The sequence below is a fragment of the Cryptotermes secundus genome, unplaced genomic scaffold (genome assembly GCF_002891405.2).
Source record: "Cryptotermes secundus unplaced genomic scaffold, Csec_1.0 scaffold472, whole genome shotgun sequence".
Lineage (NCBI taxonomy): Eukaryota > Metazoa > Arthropoda > Insecta > Blattodea > Kalotermitidae > Cryptotermes > Cryptotermes secundus.
The window spans coordinates 210,608-228,592 of NW_019721011.1; the positions used below are offsets into that span (position 1 = coordinate 210,608).

A 17,985-nucleotide genomic window follows, 5' to 3' on the forward strand; every position below is an offset into this window, starting at 1 on the left:
GTGCTTGTTCAGCGTGACATCGCTCACAAAAGATTATAGCTGTGTGATAACAGTCTTCAGTAGAGAGAAAGTATATCAATTGTTGTTTCAATTAGTCACACTAAATCAAGGTGTGAGTTCCGAAAGGCAAAAAAAAACTTTTTTTACTAAACATATATTATTTACTAAATTGAAATACACTGAATATGGCAAATAATACATTGTACAAGTATATACTGGGCTTAAGCTGGGATGAGGAAAAATATTTATGAATGTGGGAATACTAAATCAGCATTTCTCTGTGTACTTTTTCGTGCACATCTTGAGTGATAACTTGTACACATTAATCTGAGAATCCATTGTTCTACCTGGGGTTAGTCAGAGCTTTGATCATCAATGGTTTTGTAAGATTGTGGGGCAACAGGGTGTTATATAATGAACTAATTTTATTGATACTCTTGCTGAAGCAGGAGGAGGTGGGTCATGTAATTCACATGCAGAAGATCTGCCCCATTTTCAAAGGATTTATTAGCTGTCTGTATGTCATGACTTCCCTGCATTCTGGTGAAGAGACAACATATAGTTAGTTGCTGTTTATTTCTAAAATCAACAACCTTCTTACTGGCATCAAATAGAGATTCTGTGTGTTTCTTCATGGTGGTTATATTAATTTCCCAATAGATTTATATCATCAGCATGGAGCAGAAACTGATGTGTCTCGTTGGATTTCAGTCCCACATGGTTTTCTTCAACTTTCCTAATGGCATATTCTAAAGCAAAGCTAAATAGCAATGGTAATAAAACATCCCCTTGTTTTACACATTTTGGCTTGAAAGACTGAGAAGGATAATATCAAAATGTATTCTAGGAAAGTAGGCTGTAAGGATGTGAACTGGACTGAATGCCTCTGGATTATGACCAAACCAGTGACGCTGAAAATATTCTGATACTGGTTTGTAAATCCTAATAGTCAGCATCATAACTGCAAAACAGGAAATTTGTGTAGTAAAAAGACACAAGATCTTTTTATAATAACAATTATTGTTCAAGAAATCAGTAAATAAACTTAAAATATTCTGCCACATTACTTTACCAATACCACACATATATGAATAAAAACAGAAAATTTCTGAGCATTCATCAGTAACAAAAGTATAAACAGGGCAATTAAATATATTATTTACCATAAAGTACAACCAATGAACCAAAGTAAGACAATAGATCTCAAACTTTAAGGAACATCTTAATGTGGGTGTTCCAAACCACATATTGAACTTCTACCACTTGATATATAATGAAACCTTTTTGATACCAGTAATTAATTAAGAGTATGCCAAGAAAGAATTACCAAGTTTGAAACAAAACTTAATTATTTCACATATACAGAGTCAGTCAGCTGTATAAGTACATTAACCTATGTTCATATGTTAGAATTTAAACTTCAAAACAATATTACATCCTTATATGCATGTACATGTGCCCCCCGATACCCACACACACATGCACACACACGCTGTGCACTTTGGTGGCAGCATGCAACAGTATGGAATGCCTTAACCTGTTTCATATAGCAGAAAAATGAAAAGGAAGGAAAAGTGTTACCAAAAATGAGAGTATTAGGATAAGATCTATAATTTAATATAAGCTTTTTGTATGAAAAAGGAATTACTAAAAAATGCAACTTCTTTGCAAAAATCTGTATATGTATATGGCACAACAGTTCCAACCATAACTCACAACATGTTTTTCTGCGTGGCAGAGCCATTTATCCATAATGAATTAAATGTTGTTAGTTGGACTATTTTTATAATTTGTGAGAACATCTGATGACCATACTTGAGAAGGGATACGTGGGACATTCGCTTCATAACATGTCACTCTAACAACGATCTACCACTATTTTATTTTAATACCTTTAAGTGTTGTGTCCCTCCTTTACCTCTTATTCTTCAGGGGATGTCTCTTTTGCAAGTGCTAGTGCATTTGAGAATACAGCTAGAGTAGGTGACACTCCCATATGAAGAAGCAGCATAGTTCCTGCCTCAGCTACACTGCCAGCAGCCACAAGCTGATTGGCTACCGTGTTCCATGATGGAAGATCACAAGTACACTGTATCAACATGTGTTCAACCATTTGTGAATAAGCAGGAGTTGTAATCAGGGCAGGAGCCAGTCCCTTCTGGAGGAGAAGAGACAGCAACCGATCGCTTAATTTGGGACTGTCCACCTACAGAAAATAAAAAGCCCACATTTAACACAATCACCATCATACATTTCAATTCAATGGCAGCCTCAAACATACAAGATGCTTAAACAGGGTGTTTATTTCAACATCCTACTCAGAATAGAGTTTAGCTATACATACTACATACATTTTGATCCTAGAAGTTGCTTGAAAGAAATTGAATTCATAAAAAATTATGCAGTATTCCTGCTAAAATAAAGACTATTACTGTAAGTGTATCTGAAAAGCTGATATCACAAACTTTTAAAAATACTTTGTTTCTTATTATATGGAAAGATAACAGATTTATGTGATTGAGAACAAAGTTCTGGGGACAATATTTGTTATATAAGAAAGAGGAAATAACAGGAAGATGGAGAAAATCATTATTCATAATTTATATACTTTACTTAATACTGTTAGCTTGATTAAACTGAGACAGATAAAAATATGGTAGGAAGCATATATGGGAAAAATAAGAAATGCATATATTTTGTTGAAGACTGCCTCTGTGGTCTAATGGTCACAGTTACTGGCTACAGATCCAGAGGTCACAGGATCGATTCCTGGCGCTACCAGATTTACTGAGAAGTAATGGGTCTGGAACAGGGTCCACTCAGCCTCATGAGGATAACTGAGGAACTATTTCAAGGAAATAGCAGCTCCGGTCTAGAAAACCGAAATTAACAGCCATGGCAGATTCATTCCACTGAACATGTGACACCGTCTATTCTCTAACATAGGCACTAACTTCGCCGACAAGCGGTGGTTGCTCGGTCAGAATAGTTCGCTTGCAGACTGAAGCCATGGAGTTTGTTTGTTTTGTATATATTTTGTTGAGAAACTTACTTACTTACTCATGGAGCTGAGCCCTTCTGGAGGAACTGCCAATCTTGCAGCTCAAGAATTTCCTAGCATATTATGGAACCCGAAGGTTCATTACCATGTTCACAAGAGCACTCCACTGGTCCCTCTCCTGAGCCAGATCAATCCAATCCATACCATCCCATCCTATCTCCCTAAGATTCATTTTAATATTGTTCACCCACCTATGCCTTGTTCTTCCCAGTGGTCTCTTTCCTTTTGGCTTCCCCACCAATAACCTATACACATTCTTCGTCTCCCCCATTCGTGCTACATTCCATGCCCACCTCATCCTCCTTGACTCGATCATTCTAATTATACTTGGAGAAGAGTAAAAGTTATGAAGCTCCTCATTATGCAGTTTTCTCCAACCTCCTGTCACTTCATCTCTCTTTGGTCCAAATATTCTCCTCAACACCCTGTTCTCAAACACCCTCAGTCTATGTTCCTCCCTTAATGTCAGAGACCAAGCTTCACACTCATACAGAACCACTGGCAAAAATATAGTTTTCTATATTCTAATTTTTGTTTTTGGACAGCAGACAAGAAGACAAAAGTTTCTGGACTGAATGGTAGCAAGCATTACCTGAGTTCAATCTCCTCTTAATTTCCTCCTGAATCAGGTTTTGATCTGTTATCGTTGTTCCCAAGTATCTGAGCTGTGCCACATTTTCAAAACATCTGTTTCCTATCTTTATATCATGATTTTGCCCTGCATTTTGGTGACGAGACAGCAACATAGACTTAGTTTTCTCAGTGTTTACTTCTAGACCAACCTCTTTACTTATGTCAATTAAAGTTTGTGTGTTTTTCTTTACGGTATCTACATTATAACCTGAAAGATTCACATCACTGGCATAGACCAACAGCTGATGTGTCCCATTTAATTTCAGTCCCACCTGGTTTCCCTGGACCTTCCTAATGGCATATTCTAAACCAAAGTTGAAAAGGAGTGGTGATAAAGCATCTCTTTGCTTTAGACCATTCTGGATAGGAAATTTATCAGACAAATGTTTACCTACACGGACTTTACTATACGTTTCATTTAAACACATTTTAATCAACCTAACTAGTTTCATGGTTATCCCAAACTCTATCAGAATATTGTACAATATTTCCCTTCAAACTGAATCATAGGCTTTCTTGAAGGCTATGAATAGCTGATGTACGTCTCATTGTACTCCCATTTTTTTCCAATATGTAATGAATGCAAAAGATCTGATCTGTAGTTGATCTGTTACATCGAAACCCACACTGATGATCCCCAATAATTTTATATATATATGGACTTAACCTTGAGAGAAGAATATTCAATAAAATTTTGAATGAAGTTGACAGCAGTGATATCCCCCGATAATTATTACTGTCAGTTTTATCACCTTTTTTGTGAACTGGTTCAATAATAGACTCCTACTGATCAGGCAATTTTTCCTTATGCCAAATAGAAGTAATTAGATTGTGGATCTTAGAATGTAATATTTCACCTCCTGCTTGAATAAGCTCTGCCAGAATTTGATCACTACCTGGTGATTTATACCGTTTCAGCAAACACTTGGGAAATGTAGATATTGATGGAGGGATAATATTGATCTTTGAGAAACTGGGTCTGAAGGAGTGCACTGGATTCAACTAGCTCATGACAAGGCCCTGTATAAACATGCTGATATTTGAGTTCTGTAAAAGTATGAGATTCTTTTCTGACCAAATGGGTGATTATTATCTTTTCAAGAAAGATCTTCTGGCACTGAGGTAGCAAATAAACATAGAGATTAAAGAAAGATGAAAAAGCATGAGCAAACACTGTGGTAAAATTTACATGTAACTCACAGACAAATGTTTCTGTATGAGGCTTGTAACTGTGATGTGCAAAGATGAGTGGTTAGACAGCAGACATATAAGCAGCAGTAACGAGAGGTCTGTAGATTCTTCAGTCATGGAGACCAGTTGCTCAATACTCTGTAACAAAGTCAAGTTTTATTCATTTATGTCTAACAACAGATGCTAAAAAATGCAAACCACAACCCAAGAGATTGGAATGTTTCCTTTTGTGTGTTTATCACATGAAGAGCATAAAATGAACACATTACAAGGTCATGCTTATGTTCACAAGTTCCAAAACTATACAACGAACCTCAATTAAATCTGACACTGGGTGTCTACATCGAAACACTGGTAGATTTACATTACTGTGTACATTTGTTCAAAATAATTCTTGCGTTTACACATTTTTGCACTTGTACATTTCACACTTTTGAAATTAAGTGATGATTTATTTATTTAAGGATGTTTCCTGACTCTGGCTGATGTATTCCCCCCCATCATCAGCAATCAGTACAGCTGCCCCCCCCCCCAACTTATATTTCCTCAACCTCTCTCAGTAACTTTCATCCAAAACAATTTTCAGTATTTATTTTTAATTTGCCAGTCACAGTTGCTGCACAATCTAAGGCACGAACTGTCTTTGCTCACCCAAAAGCTGGAATCATGGGTTCAAATTCCACTCAAGGTCTGCGTTTATTCTGTGTTTGTGTAGGTAGTGGCCTTGCAACAGGCTGATCCCACTTCCAAGGAGTCCTACTGACTGTCCTAAGATTAACCCTTCAGTTCTGGGCTCGGTGCACTACACGCCAGCAGTTTCTGTCACATGTCGCCAGGGTCTGTACCCCGCACCCGTATTGCAGCTCCAAGTTTCTGCGTGTATTCTGAACCATTGTTTTTCATGTAAAGTAATTCTTTGGGTATGAAATTAAAGAGGAAATTTCAGGCTCTACGTTTCAGCTCGTATTTTGACCCATTGTTTTTCATGTAAAGTAATTCTTTGGGTATGAAATTAAAGAGGAAATTTCAGGCTATCATTTCATATATTCGTGGTCCCACTTTGAACTTCCTGCGGGAGTTGTAATACATTTGAGTTCTTTGAAAAAGTTTTCTATTTCAACACTTGGTACGCTTGTTACCATACAAACCTACCTCTGCCTAGGGGAATTCTTATGAACTAAATATGTTAGATGAATACTGTGTACTATCCACTATCCTGAACGAATGAAAAGTTGATTCTCTTGAGGCATACTGTGAACTGTGCTGCTTCAACATTGGTATTTGTAACTACGAGAAGACATGTGGAGAATCTACGACTTTGAGACGTGATGTTGACTCTACAAGTGTGTTATGACTGCTATGTAGCAAATGATACTTCACAGGGCAGTCTTTGCTAAGAAGCTGAGTCACTCAGCTAGTCCAGACATTTGCTGCGTTTTATGGAACTCAGTAGTTCATTACTGTACTCATGACAGCCCATTCTGGACCCTGCCACTTAGCTTCACCTACAATGGATTTGTCTTCTACTGACATACTAGAACAGCCATTAAGTTCGTGGACTGGCCACAAAGCGTTGTTGCAGTGCATTACAACGGATAGGTTGAGGCACGATCTGATACCCTGTCAGTTCATCTCTCGTAACACCAAGAGGCAGTTGTGTGCAAACAGTGTAAGCAGAACTGTGGCCTCTATTGTGAACTGCAGTTAAATGAAAGTGGCGGAAATAAAAAAATGTGACAGCTTGAACAACGGGCAAACATCAAGTTCTACTAGAAACTAGCAAAGTCCCTTAGTGAAACGTTTGGTGTATGAAAAATTGGCTGTTGCGACACAACAATGCCCCTGCACATCGCTCTGTTCTTGTCCAAGAGGAATTGGCAAGGCAACAGGTCACCATTCTGCCACACCCTCCGTACTCACCTGATCTTGAATCATATGATTTCTTTCCCTTTCACTGCTGAAAGCAAAGCTACGTGGTCATAGATTTCAGTCATCTGAGGAGGTCGTCAATGCCACAAGAGATGCCGTATGGAAATTTCCTGCCAATATATGTTTCAGCAATGTTTTCGGCACCTATATCAACATTGGCAGACTTGCATAGCAGCTAACAGCAACTATTTCGAGGGCCGATGTGGATCTGTGTAAGTGTATGTGAATACTTTGTAATATGATGTGACAAAACGTCAGTCCACGAACTTAATGACTGTACCACGTATAACTACTGTGGCTTTATCAATGAAAGTTCCCTACTTCCTTACTGTGTATCCAGCTAAGTTCTGGATCACAAACGTAGACCCAAACTTAGAGACCACGGACATAATAATATGCTGTGTGGTGAGGACTGTCACACACCACAGAGTAGTGATAGATGTGTACTGAGCAACGGCCAAATGATGACCACACGGGTAATACCAAAGTAACTCAGACATTCAGCACCACATAATTCACCATGAATCTTGTGAAGTCACCCATGATGAATCTGAGTCTGCAGTGAGAAGCAAGTGCCTAACTGTCTGAGCTACTGTACAGTCTCTCCTCCAAATATAACTCATCCCAACTTATTTCCTCTTTTACCTCATCCATACTGTTCTTCTGTTTTTAATAATAAATTTTTGTTCTTATTTTTCTCACAACTTTCACTTGGAGCTTCACAGCATATTCTGATATACTAATTCTTCTGAAGTGCACACCATTTAAATTTTTTGTTTATCTCTAACTTGTTTATGAGTAAGCATCTGTGAATTTCCATTTCTTCCCTGTATCTACCGTTTTGGTCCTTTCACTGAAGCTTCTTAAAGGATCAAGATCAGCAAGATCAATGAGGGACACAAAACTGTAAACAGTGCAACTCAAAGTAAGATTTGAGGCTTTCACGGCGGTGACTATGAAGAAAGTCTTCTGGGATTTCGCACCGTGTATATGTGGTGTTAACCGACATTTCGGAGGAACGTATCGCCCCCATCTTCAGGGTAGAAGAAAAAGTATAAGAAATCTGCAAGCGACAACACCGTGAGAAACGGTAAAGCAGCAGTCTGCTTTATTTTTTTTGTTGGAAGGAGTTAGACCTAATGGTTTCTGTTACAAACTGTCACTCAAAGTAACATTTACTTACAGTTGGTGAGAAGATGTTATGTTGAAAAATATCTTCCAGTACACATTCCACCTCATCCATGTTTCTATCTCCAAAAACTATCATTTTGTATATGAGCTGCATCCAAGGATTTGCAGATGTCTTACCACTACAAACATAAAATAGAAATAAAATATCTAGCAAATGAATAATTTACAAACACATTGGAGACAATGACTACACACCTAATTATCCTCTGCATTAAATGGCCCGTGGGTTAACTCAGCATCTAACAAAAATGAATACCAGGAATCTTCCTGGGGATAAAGTGCAGCTGACATATGAGGCTGATATCCTTACCACCATCTGTGAGCCGACTCTCTAGAAAATTTGGAAGCCTCAACATATCACAACCCTACGGGCCTCTATGGCCTGTTAGAGGTATCACTTTATCATCATCAGGGCCCGTATTTTGATGACATGTAATCTTTTTTTCCTTGTATCCTTTGTAATGCTCTTAAATATATAAATCTCGGATATGAGCAGCTGGTTACAGAAATGTAAATTTTATAGGTAATTTTTGTCTTTTTCTGACCTTTTTTAGGATTAAGGGCATTTTTTCATTTTGGGGGTAATTTTTTGGGCTTTTAAGGGTATTTCTTGTCATTTTTGGCCATTTTAGGGAATTTCTCTTCATATGTTTTCTGAAATGTGAAAAATATGGAAGCAAAGTGTTCTTTCTCTTTCTCCTAAGTGCTCTCTACAAAGGCCACAGTAGACAATAATAGGTTGTAATCCTGGCCCATCCTTTCCATTCATTTCGCAGAAGTGCTGACAATACATATCATAAAAGAGGGTCCGGCAATGACTATTCACACTGTGTCTCTTTATACAAAGCAATTTGCTTAGTTACACATATTCCTAGTCAGAATCTCTTGCTTCATATGACATTGTTGTTCAATAAAACTCCTTCTGTCTCCAGTTCCTCGCCCTTGACCATACAGATAAAGATACAGTTGACGAAAGGTTCTCGGTGAGAAAAGTTCAGTTCTGTGTTGCGCTAGAGTGATTAATTTTATCACGATGCCAAAAGCAAAGCCAATTAATCGTGTCATTTAAAGCAATTTGTAGCTAAGTTTGGAGATGATATATTTTCAACTGATGGTGACATTTTATACTGCAAGATGTGTGACACAAAAAAGTAGCAGCAGAAAAAAGATTCACAGTACAACAACATATTGGCCATGACAAGTATTTATGAGTAGTGCAAATTTCGAACAAAAAGAAACCTGTGCAAATGTTACTACAACAGTGTTCATCTGGAGGTGGAAATAAGTCATCAGATTTTTTCAGAGATCTGTGTGATGCTCTGGCATCCACAAATATTCTGTTTTGGGCTCTGAACAATGGAAAACTGAAAAATTTTCTGGAAGTAAAGTGTGGTCGTTCCATCCTGGATGAATCCACACTCAGGAAAAACTACCTTTCCCAGTGCTACAACAGTATCCTGGAAATGATTAGGAATAAAGTGCATGGGAAGAAGATCTTCGTTTCCACTGATGAGACCTGCGATACGGAGGCTCGCTACGTGGCAAACATCATCATTGGAACATTGGAAGTTGATGGACCAGGTGAAGTGTTTCTGCTTACGAGTGAGGTGCTAGAATCCGTTAATCATTCCACAATTTGTAAACTCTTTGACAGATCGATGTTTCTACTGTGGCCACAGGGTATACAACACGGCGACATCTTGCCTTTTGTGACCGATGCAGCCCCATATATTGTAAAAGCAGGCAAGTAAATGAAGTTGTTTTATACGAAATTGGTGCATGTTGCTTGCCTAGCTCATGCACTGCATAGAGTGATGGAGGAAGTGAGATCAAAATTTCCTCAAGTGGATGCTCTCGTGTCGAGGATGAAGAAGATTTTCGTCAAGGCTCCAGCTCGTAAAATGCATTTTAAGTCTATGGCTCCTGGTGTTCCACTGCCCCCGGAACCCATCACTACGAGGTGGGGAATGTGGATTGATGCTGCAATTTACTATTGCGATCATTTTCAGGTAGTGAAAAACATTGTAGATTCAATGAAGACGGAGGATGCGAGGGCAACTGAAACTGCTCAGGAACAGTTCTCATGCATCAAGATGGAAGGACAACTGGCCTTCATAGAGGCAAATTTCAGTTCCTTGACAGAAGGAATCCAATGCCTGCAGGAGAAAGGAGCAATGTTAGAAGATTCGCTTGCTCTAGTGAAAAAAATAGCCAATGATTTGGAGAAAGTGTCAGGGTACATTGGTAAAATGGTGTCAAGAAAAATGAAAAGTGTTCTAGATAAAAACTCAGGTTATGAAACATTATGCAGCATTTCTCAAATTCTGTCAGGAGAGACCTTCAGCGCTTTCACTATTGAAGAAGAACTTACTGCTAGTGATTTGGTACACTTGAAGTACGCTCCCACTGTGTCTGTAGATGTGGAAAGGAGTTTCTCCAAGTATAAGAATGTGCCGTTGGACAATAGGCGCTCTCTTTCGAGAATTTCCACATGTTGACTTTCATCTATTGCAACTATGAATGAATGAGGTAAGACTTAAAGGCTGGAACACATACCATATATGTACATCTAATAAGCGTTCTAACATGACAGAAAAAGTCGTATTAAAACATTTAGATTCAAATTCAATCAATATTGCTTAATTTTCAACATAGAACGAGGACGAACTTAAAAGAGTAAAGATGAGTTCAGTGTTAATAAAGATTAGAAATACATTTTAAAATAATTAGTAGATATTCTGACATATTACATTTTTGGGTCATATTTTAGATCATTTTTCTGGATTTCTTTGGTCATTTTATAGGTAATTTTTTAAATATTTTCAGGTCATCAAAATCCAGGCCCTGATCATCATCATCATCATCATAGTTGGTTTATTTCATATATGTCACTAACGCAAATCGTTGCAGTCACTTTATTTCTCCGTTCACATGTTTCGGCCATACATGGCCATCTTCAGGTGTCTACCACCATGCTAAAACTGCTGCACTGCATGGTATGTTACATATCAAAATTAATATTAAAAATGGGTCAACCCTAATATTTTAGTTAAAAAAAGAGTTAAATCCAATTCTACTTGTGGGTATCGTCTACTCATCCAAATGACTTGTTCATGCAACCTTTCCTGTGGCATGGGTAAATTAATGTTATCGTGCAGTTCTTGGTTTAAGGTGTGGTGTTGTTTTCTCTTATCTGCAATATGTAAAGGATATTGTTATTGCACATTATTTGTATAATTTTTGTGTTTCTATGTTAGTTTACTTTTTAAACTCACAGGTGTCCCTTTGGCTGTAATTCATCACCCAGCCTGTGTAGTTGCATTGTTGTTAACCAGTGTGTATATGCTACTCAAGAAATTCCTAACATTTTATGGAACTTGAAGGATCATTACCAAGTTCACAAGAACCCACCACTGGTCCCTATGCTGAGCCAGATGATTCCACTCTGTATCACCCCAACCTAAGATTCATTTTAATATTACTGTATGACCTACATCATATATATCATGTCATATGGTATAATATTCTGGGGTAATTCAACTAATAGTGACCAAATTTTCATAATTCAAAAAAGAATAGTTAGAATAATAATGAGAGCGGGTAACAGGGACTCTTGTCGACCAATTTTCAAAGCATTAAACATTCTTCCATTCTATTCACAATATATTTTCTCAATATCTGTTTTTGTGGTTAAGAATATGGACAAGTTTGTAACAAATTCAGATATTCATGGCATGCACACTAGACGGGGTTTAGATTTACATTATCCAACCTGTAAACTGACTAAAGTGCAAAAGGGAGTGTTTTATAGTGGGATTAGGATATTTAACAACTTGCCATGTAGAATTAAAAGCTTGTCAGAGGACATTAAGAAATTCAAATATTCCCTAAAAAAATTTTTGCAGGTGGGCTCTTTTTATTCCTTACATGAGTATTATGAATGGAAATCAAGGAATGATTGTGCTTCCTATAGATAAAGATTGCGCCTATTATTTGTCACATCTAGAATATAATATTATCTGTCTGTTTTTGTTTATAATTGTTGTGAATGGCACCTGATTTTTGACGTTGTTTGTTTCGGTGTCGTGTCTGTGATTTGGTTTGATGTGTTACTTGTTTGTGTTCTACAACTGTTAATGTACTACAATTATATGTGGCCTTTTTAAATGTCTTGGATATTTAATTTTTAACAATTTATCATTTTAAATGTACTTTTTATTGACATGTTCTATATCTCAAGGCAGCGCTGCCAATTGTAGATCTCTGGAACGAAATAAATATGTATGTATGTATGTATGTATCTACATCTTCCTAGTGGATTCTTACCTTCTGACTTCTCCACAAAATTCCTACATGCATTTCTCTTTGCCTACATGCCCTGCCCATCTCATCCTCCTTAATTAGATCATTCTAATTACATTTGGAAATGAGTACAAGTTATGGAGATCCTCATTATGCAATTTTCTCCAGCCTCCTGTCACTTCATTCCTCTTCAGTCCAAATATTCTCATCAGCACCTTGTTGTCATATACCTTCAGTCTACATTCTTCCTTTTTTATCAGAGTCCAAATTTCAGACTGATACAAACTATAGGCAATTGTAAAGTTTTGGATATTTTTATGTTTTTAGACAGCAAACAAAGAGACAAAAGGTTATAATGTTGTAGATACTGTTAAGAATTTATTATCCTTTGATCATTCAGTGAACAGTACCACAATGGTTTACAGCAGCACAATATTCTGAGCTGTCTTGTCACCTGTTAAACTAAAACCGAACGAAATATATAACCTTATAAGCACGGTGACTGGCCAGGGTTAGCACTTTATAGTAGCAAAAGGGAAATAGAGTCACCTGATATCTATATCCTGGAACTGCAGCCATTTATTCAAGAGATCCTTGAGGATAATTATCTGTTGCCAAGTATGAACATGTTCCAACAACCTGCTGAATAGATGCACACATGACTCTGGTGTTTTGAAGTCTGATTCTTGCAGCTGAATGGGTGGCTGTGCCCACATTGAGGCAACAGTCGCCTGAGTTAGACGATACATCAGCACGGTATCGCTTCTCAGTTCATGAGGCTTCAAGCTCTATACATAAAGGAATGAATATACTTAGATTCTGGAGCTTATTAGTAACTTACAGACTGTTCTTGTGATATCTCTAATTCCAGATCTTGCCCAGTGCCTTGGTTTCAGATTTTATTTGATACACAAATATAAATTAAAAATTACAGAATTACAAATATCATCAAGAACATGATTAACCCTTTGACGTGGTCATTTAAATTCCGCGGCCGCGGCTCCTGCGGTAATATATTCAGCCGGCCATTTAAATTTTGCTCGAAAATTATTTATTCATCATTGTTCTTAAATTCTATGAGATAGGAACATGAAACTTTCACTAAAATGATCTTAAATGGTGGTTTTATAACCTTACCTTATAATATGGGCGCCCTGTATCTCGGCCATGGAAGCAGGTTGTTTAGTATTTCAGCAGTGAATGGTACGCCTTGAAGGATGAAACTTTCACTAAAATGATCNCGTAGGGGTGACCACAGAATTCATGAAGTTATTCTAAGTACTGGCTGGTATGTAGTGCACGAAAGCAGAGCCTAGCTGGCTCAAAAAAATATTTATGGTCATCCCTCGAAACGACCACCAAGGTCAGTACGATAAAATGGCGTCAGCTGGAGCGATAATACATGAAGGAATGAGTTCTTTTCCCTCCCCCACACACATCCGTATCGTCTCAGGGGGTGACCACAGTGTTCTGCCTTAATTCGTGACGTTTTTCTAAGAACTGGGTGCTATATACTGTGCGAAATCAATGGATCATGCGAGAATAAATTACTGGACACCCCTCTTCTAAGAATTCCAATTGAGTGTGTTAGTGTGGCCAGCTCAGGGCAATATTATATTATAAACATCACGTCTCTGCTGTTTATATCTTCAAAGCAAAGAAAACACGCCTTTCATAACAGCTTGAACGAGGAACCTCTACCAGAAGCAACAGGAACTTTGCTGCAAGACAGGTATATGTAACGATGACTTGGCGCAGATAAAGTCGTGTCTTATTTATACTCTGTTCTACTGACAACAGGCCAGCGAAAAATCTAACAATCTACAGCAAAATCATCAATTATTATGGGCGTTATAACATAGGTGTGCAGCTGGACGAAACATACACGTCGAACCCCCCCAGACGATTTAAATCCCTGACGAAACATACACGTCGAACCACGGCAACGGGTTAAATAAAATTACAGAAGAGACTAAAGCACAAATTGAAAGAATGATCTCTTACAAGATCTGAAAAAAAAAAAAGATCAAGCCATAGGAAGAGGACACATTTGCAGACAGAAAAATAGACTTTATAATACTTGTAATACGTCAGTGATGTATAAAAATTTGGGTGTCCCTATCATGAAAGAGGGGTGATTACATATGTATGGGGTATCTACATTCATAAGACTAAAGGAAATTTAAATATAAAAATGTTTTTGTACCTGCAGCAGTTCTAATGCCTGAAGCCTTATTTCTGGTGTCAAACTCATATCCTCACATAATGCTTCCACCTTCTGTGGAACTACAATGGTGCCACATGCCAGACTTTCTTGCATCCTTTTCAGCACTGCAGACAGCAACTGGGATCGTTCAGGTTCACTTCAATACGTTGAACAAACAATGCAAATAAAAGAGCACATTTTTGTTTGAAAGAATTGTTACACAATTTTTTTAACATACATATGTCCTTTCTTATACAGGGACTCCAGGTATGGCCTTCTGAAGTTCATGGCCTCTGCATGTTTGCAAAAGAAGGAATTCACACATAGTGGGAACATCCACAGAGCAGAACTTCTATGATAATGTAGTGGGTAGACCAGTTACCAGGTAACAATCAAACATGTCTCCTCAGCAACAAATCAACACATGACAGAGTTACTGTTGGAAATGGTCTTTTTACAGTAGTCCGTGGGAAGGACAAAGTTACAGCTTAGTTCAGTTGGAAGGGAGCCATTGTTCAGAGAGAAACTGAGCCTGGAAGCAGCCAATGTTAGAAGTTGATACCAGGCAACTACTAGTGAAGACACTGCGGGCCACAAAAGACTTGTAAAGTGTGGGAATTAGAGATGGTGCTACAGTCAAGCGTAATTACGAGTTGTGTTTTAAAGTGGTCAATAAATTACAGCCATAGACTTATACACCCCAAATTTATAAACCTTTTATTTCAGCTTCAACTATGTCAAACGTGAGAAAATGGGAAGAATAAATCAAATTGGTAACAGACCCACACCTTTTCAAATTTGACTTTTTCTTTTCGATCTTACTATCTAAAAATTAGGTCGTCTATGGTATACCTCTTTTCTAGTTCTGTTACCATGGAACTGAACTGATACTACTCCCATCTTCACACTACCACCACCAAGCGTCGGTGAAGTCGGGAGTGGTTTGTCGTTGCTGGCCCTCGCATTGTGTTTACATGCTCCCTAAGATCATCGTGGGAAACCAAGCTTACAGTGGAGAATCATTATTGAAGCCAATGACAGACCCAAAAATAACAACAACAATGTTTAATAGACACAAAATAAGTTATGACAAAAATAAACCTGGCTGAATTTCTCCACCCTACATTAATCCGCACCTTGCGGCATCAGCTCAACAACCTGCCCAGTTTCACTGGCCCAGTGGCATTTGAATACAAGGTCACTTCCTTCCTAGCCACATGCAGCATCAAGACAAATACATAGAATAACTAAACTGAACTGGTCTGCCACAGGCTAAGCAAACCTCAGTCACAGGTGGCCTCAAGAAAATAATATATATTTATATAAAAAACTAACTCTCGTATCGCCGCCACACCATCCCCCCGATAGCTGGTGACTGTAAACCCCAACGTCTGTGGCCAAACCCAGAGTATGCCGAAACGCAATTTTGAAACAACACCCTTCTGAACTGAAGTTTAGAAAATATCCCTGGCTGGTCCGCCAGACGTGCTTACCCACTTATCAGACTAAAACTTCGCTCTCCAACATACTTCCTCCCGAGACACAGGGATAGAAAGGAAGGGGAAATCACGTTGTCTTCGGGAGAGAAGGGGGTAAGCTTAGGATTGTGAAAGAAAGGGTAGCGCGGAAGATATGGCTATAAGCCATGACGTCACTCATTACGCGAGCCGGTCCATGCATGGCTCAGAACAAACTAATTTTTTGTAATAGAGATACTAGAAAAATCTTTAAATTGTGAAGACTGCACAATACACAATGCCTTTGTGGAGAAAAACATTTTGCAACCTCACCCAACTTACTTCTCTATTTTGTGGGTTAGTGATGGGATGGAACCAGGCCCAAGATCAGACAGTGGTCAGGCAGTATGTGGAACACTTACCTCATTTTTACAGTAGCCTCCTTCAGTAAATTACCAAGACAGTGTTCTAATGCTTTTTCAGATATTGGTAAGAGTGAGATAAACATCTTTAGAGAATCCAATGGTATGTCGCTTGTCACACCCAAATGTAGGAGTTCTTGTACATGGTTAGCTTCTCCAATTGACAGATCAAACAACCTGATTAACAAATGATACAAAAGTCAGAAACCTGTTCCATGCTGGATTATCAGCAACACAGTATGTGAATGGTTTGCATGTATACATGATAGCACAATTCTGGTGTACTAAAAACCCACAAACAATTATTTTGGCCTCTCAAGAGCTGACAGGAGAAGCTCTCGTCACTATATAAGTAATACTTAAAATGAATTATGAGTAGAAGATACCAGACATGAATTACCTCTTTCATAGCACAGAAAATATTTGGGTTACTGAACAATGAAGTTTCAACTACAGAGATTACATAACAGCAGTTGAAATAGTAAGAGACCATGAACAGAGAATACATTAAGGATTTCGAAGTAGCAAACAAATGAAACAAACTCCATGGCTTTAGTCCTTAAGCGAACTATACCGACTGAGCGAGTTAGTACCAACTTTTGCAGATAGAGGGTGTCACATGGTCAGTGCAACAAATCCCCACGGCCATTCATTTCGGTTTTCTAGACCGGAACCGCTACTTTCCTCACAAGGCTGAGCGGACCCCGTTCCAGACCAATTACTTCCCAGAAAATCTGGTAGCACCGGGAATCGAACCGGGACCTCTGATCTGTAGCCAGGAACTCTGACCACTAGACCACACAGGCATTGGAAGTAGCAACCTTGGTCTATTTCAAGGCCTTATTATATCATCTGCTTCTGGAAAGAAAAGCAAATCTTAATTTGTTTTCAGAATACATCATTTATATCCACTTTCTTCTCCTCAACTACAAACTTGACAAAAAAAGATCTATGTTACCTGAAGACACACTGACTTTGTTGCTTCAAACTTATGCAGAATTCTAAGGCATCCAGAGAGGTTACAGTATCCAAATGTGCCACCCAGTGATTCAGAGTTCTTACTGCATCATTCCATTCATCCCTATAAAATGCACATTTGCATAATAAAATTTTCACGATGGTGAGACAGAAAACAAATCATTTTCATATGATTACCTTGATCACTTTTGTTTGTTCATTAATTTTCTTCCAGAAATCAATTAACGATCCTATAACATAAGAAAAGGTCAATGTAGAGTCAGACTTCAGGAGGAATTCTTGGGTATTTCAATCTGCTCAACCAACAGGTTAGGTATTACACTGCCAAGCCCTGTCATACATCTGCCTGCTAGAAATGTCAAGGCTAGGCCCTGTGGTGGTAAATACTGTTGCACAGAAAAACCCACAATACTTTCCTCAAATGAATTTTGATCAAAAACAGAAATATTTCATGTGAAAGTCCATTCTTTCCTCTGAACATCAGTCACATTTGATGCCATCTATTATAGAAATGCTAAACCAATTAACTAAGAGGCCAATCCCTTTAGCTATGATGATTTTCATGCAAGTACCCTGAACCAATCTAGTGGGTATGTAGCGAGCAAAGGGTTAATA

The 17,985-nt window shown here is 38.1% G+C and overlaps 1 protein-coding gene across 1 annotated transcript in view; it reads right to left on the minus strand.

Annotated features, from left to right (window-relative positions):
- Window positions 1–301: 301 nt before the first annotated feature.
- Window positions 302–17,985, minus strand: part of LOC111875224 (neuroblastoma-amplified sequence) — a gene marked incomplete at its 5' end in the record, with an annotated part of 93,589 nt that continues 75,905 nt past the window's right edge. The window contains 7 exon segments of the mRNA XM_023871284.2: window positions 302–2,206; window positions 4,895–5,023; window positions 7,998–8,124; window positions 12,857–13,095; window positions 14,514–14,670; window positions 16,393–16,569; window positions 17,351–17,473. Of these exon segments, the coding sequence (XP_023727052.2) occupies window positions 1,922–2,206; window positions 4,895–5,023; window positions 7,998–8,124; window positions 12,857–13,095; window positions 14,514–14,670; window positions 16,393–16,569; window positions 17,351–17,473 (1,237 nt within the window).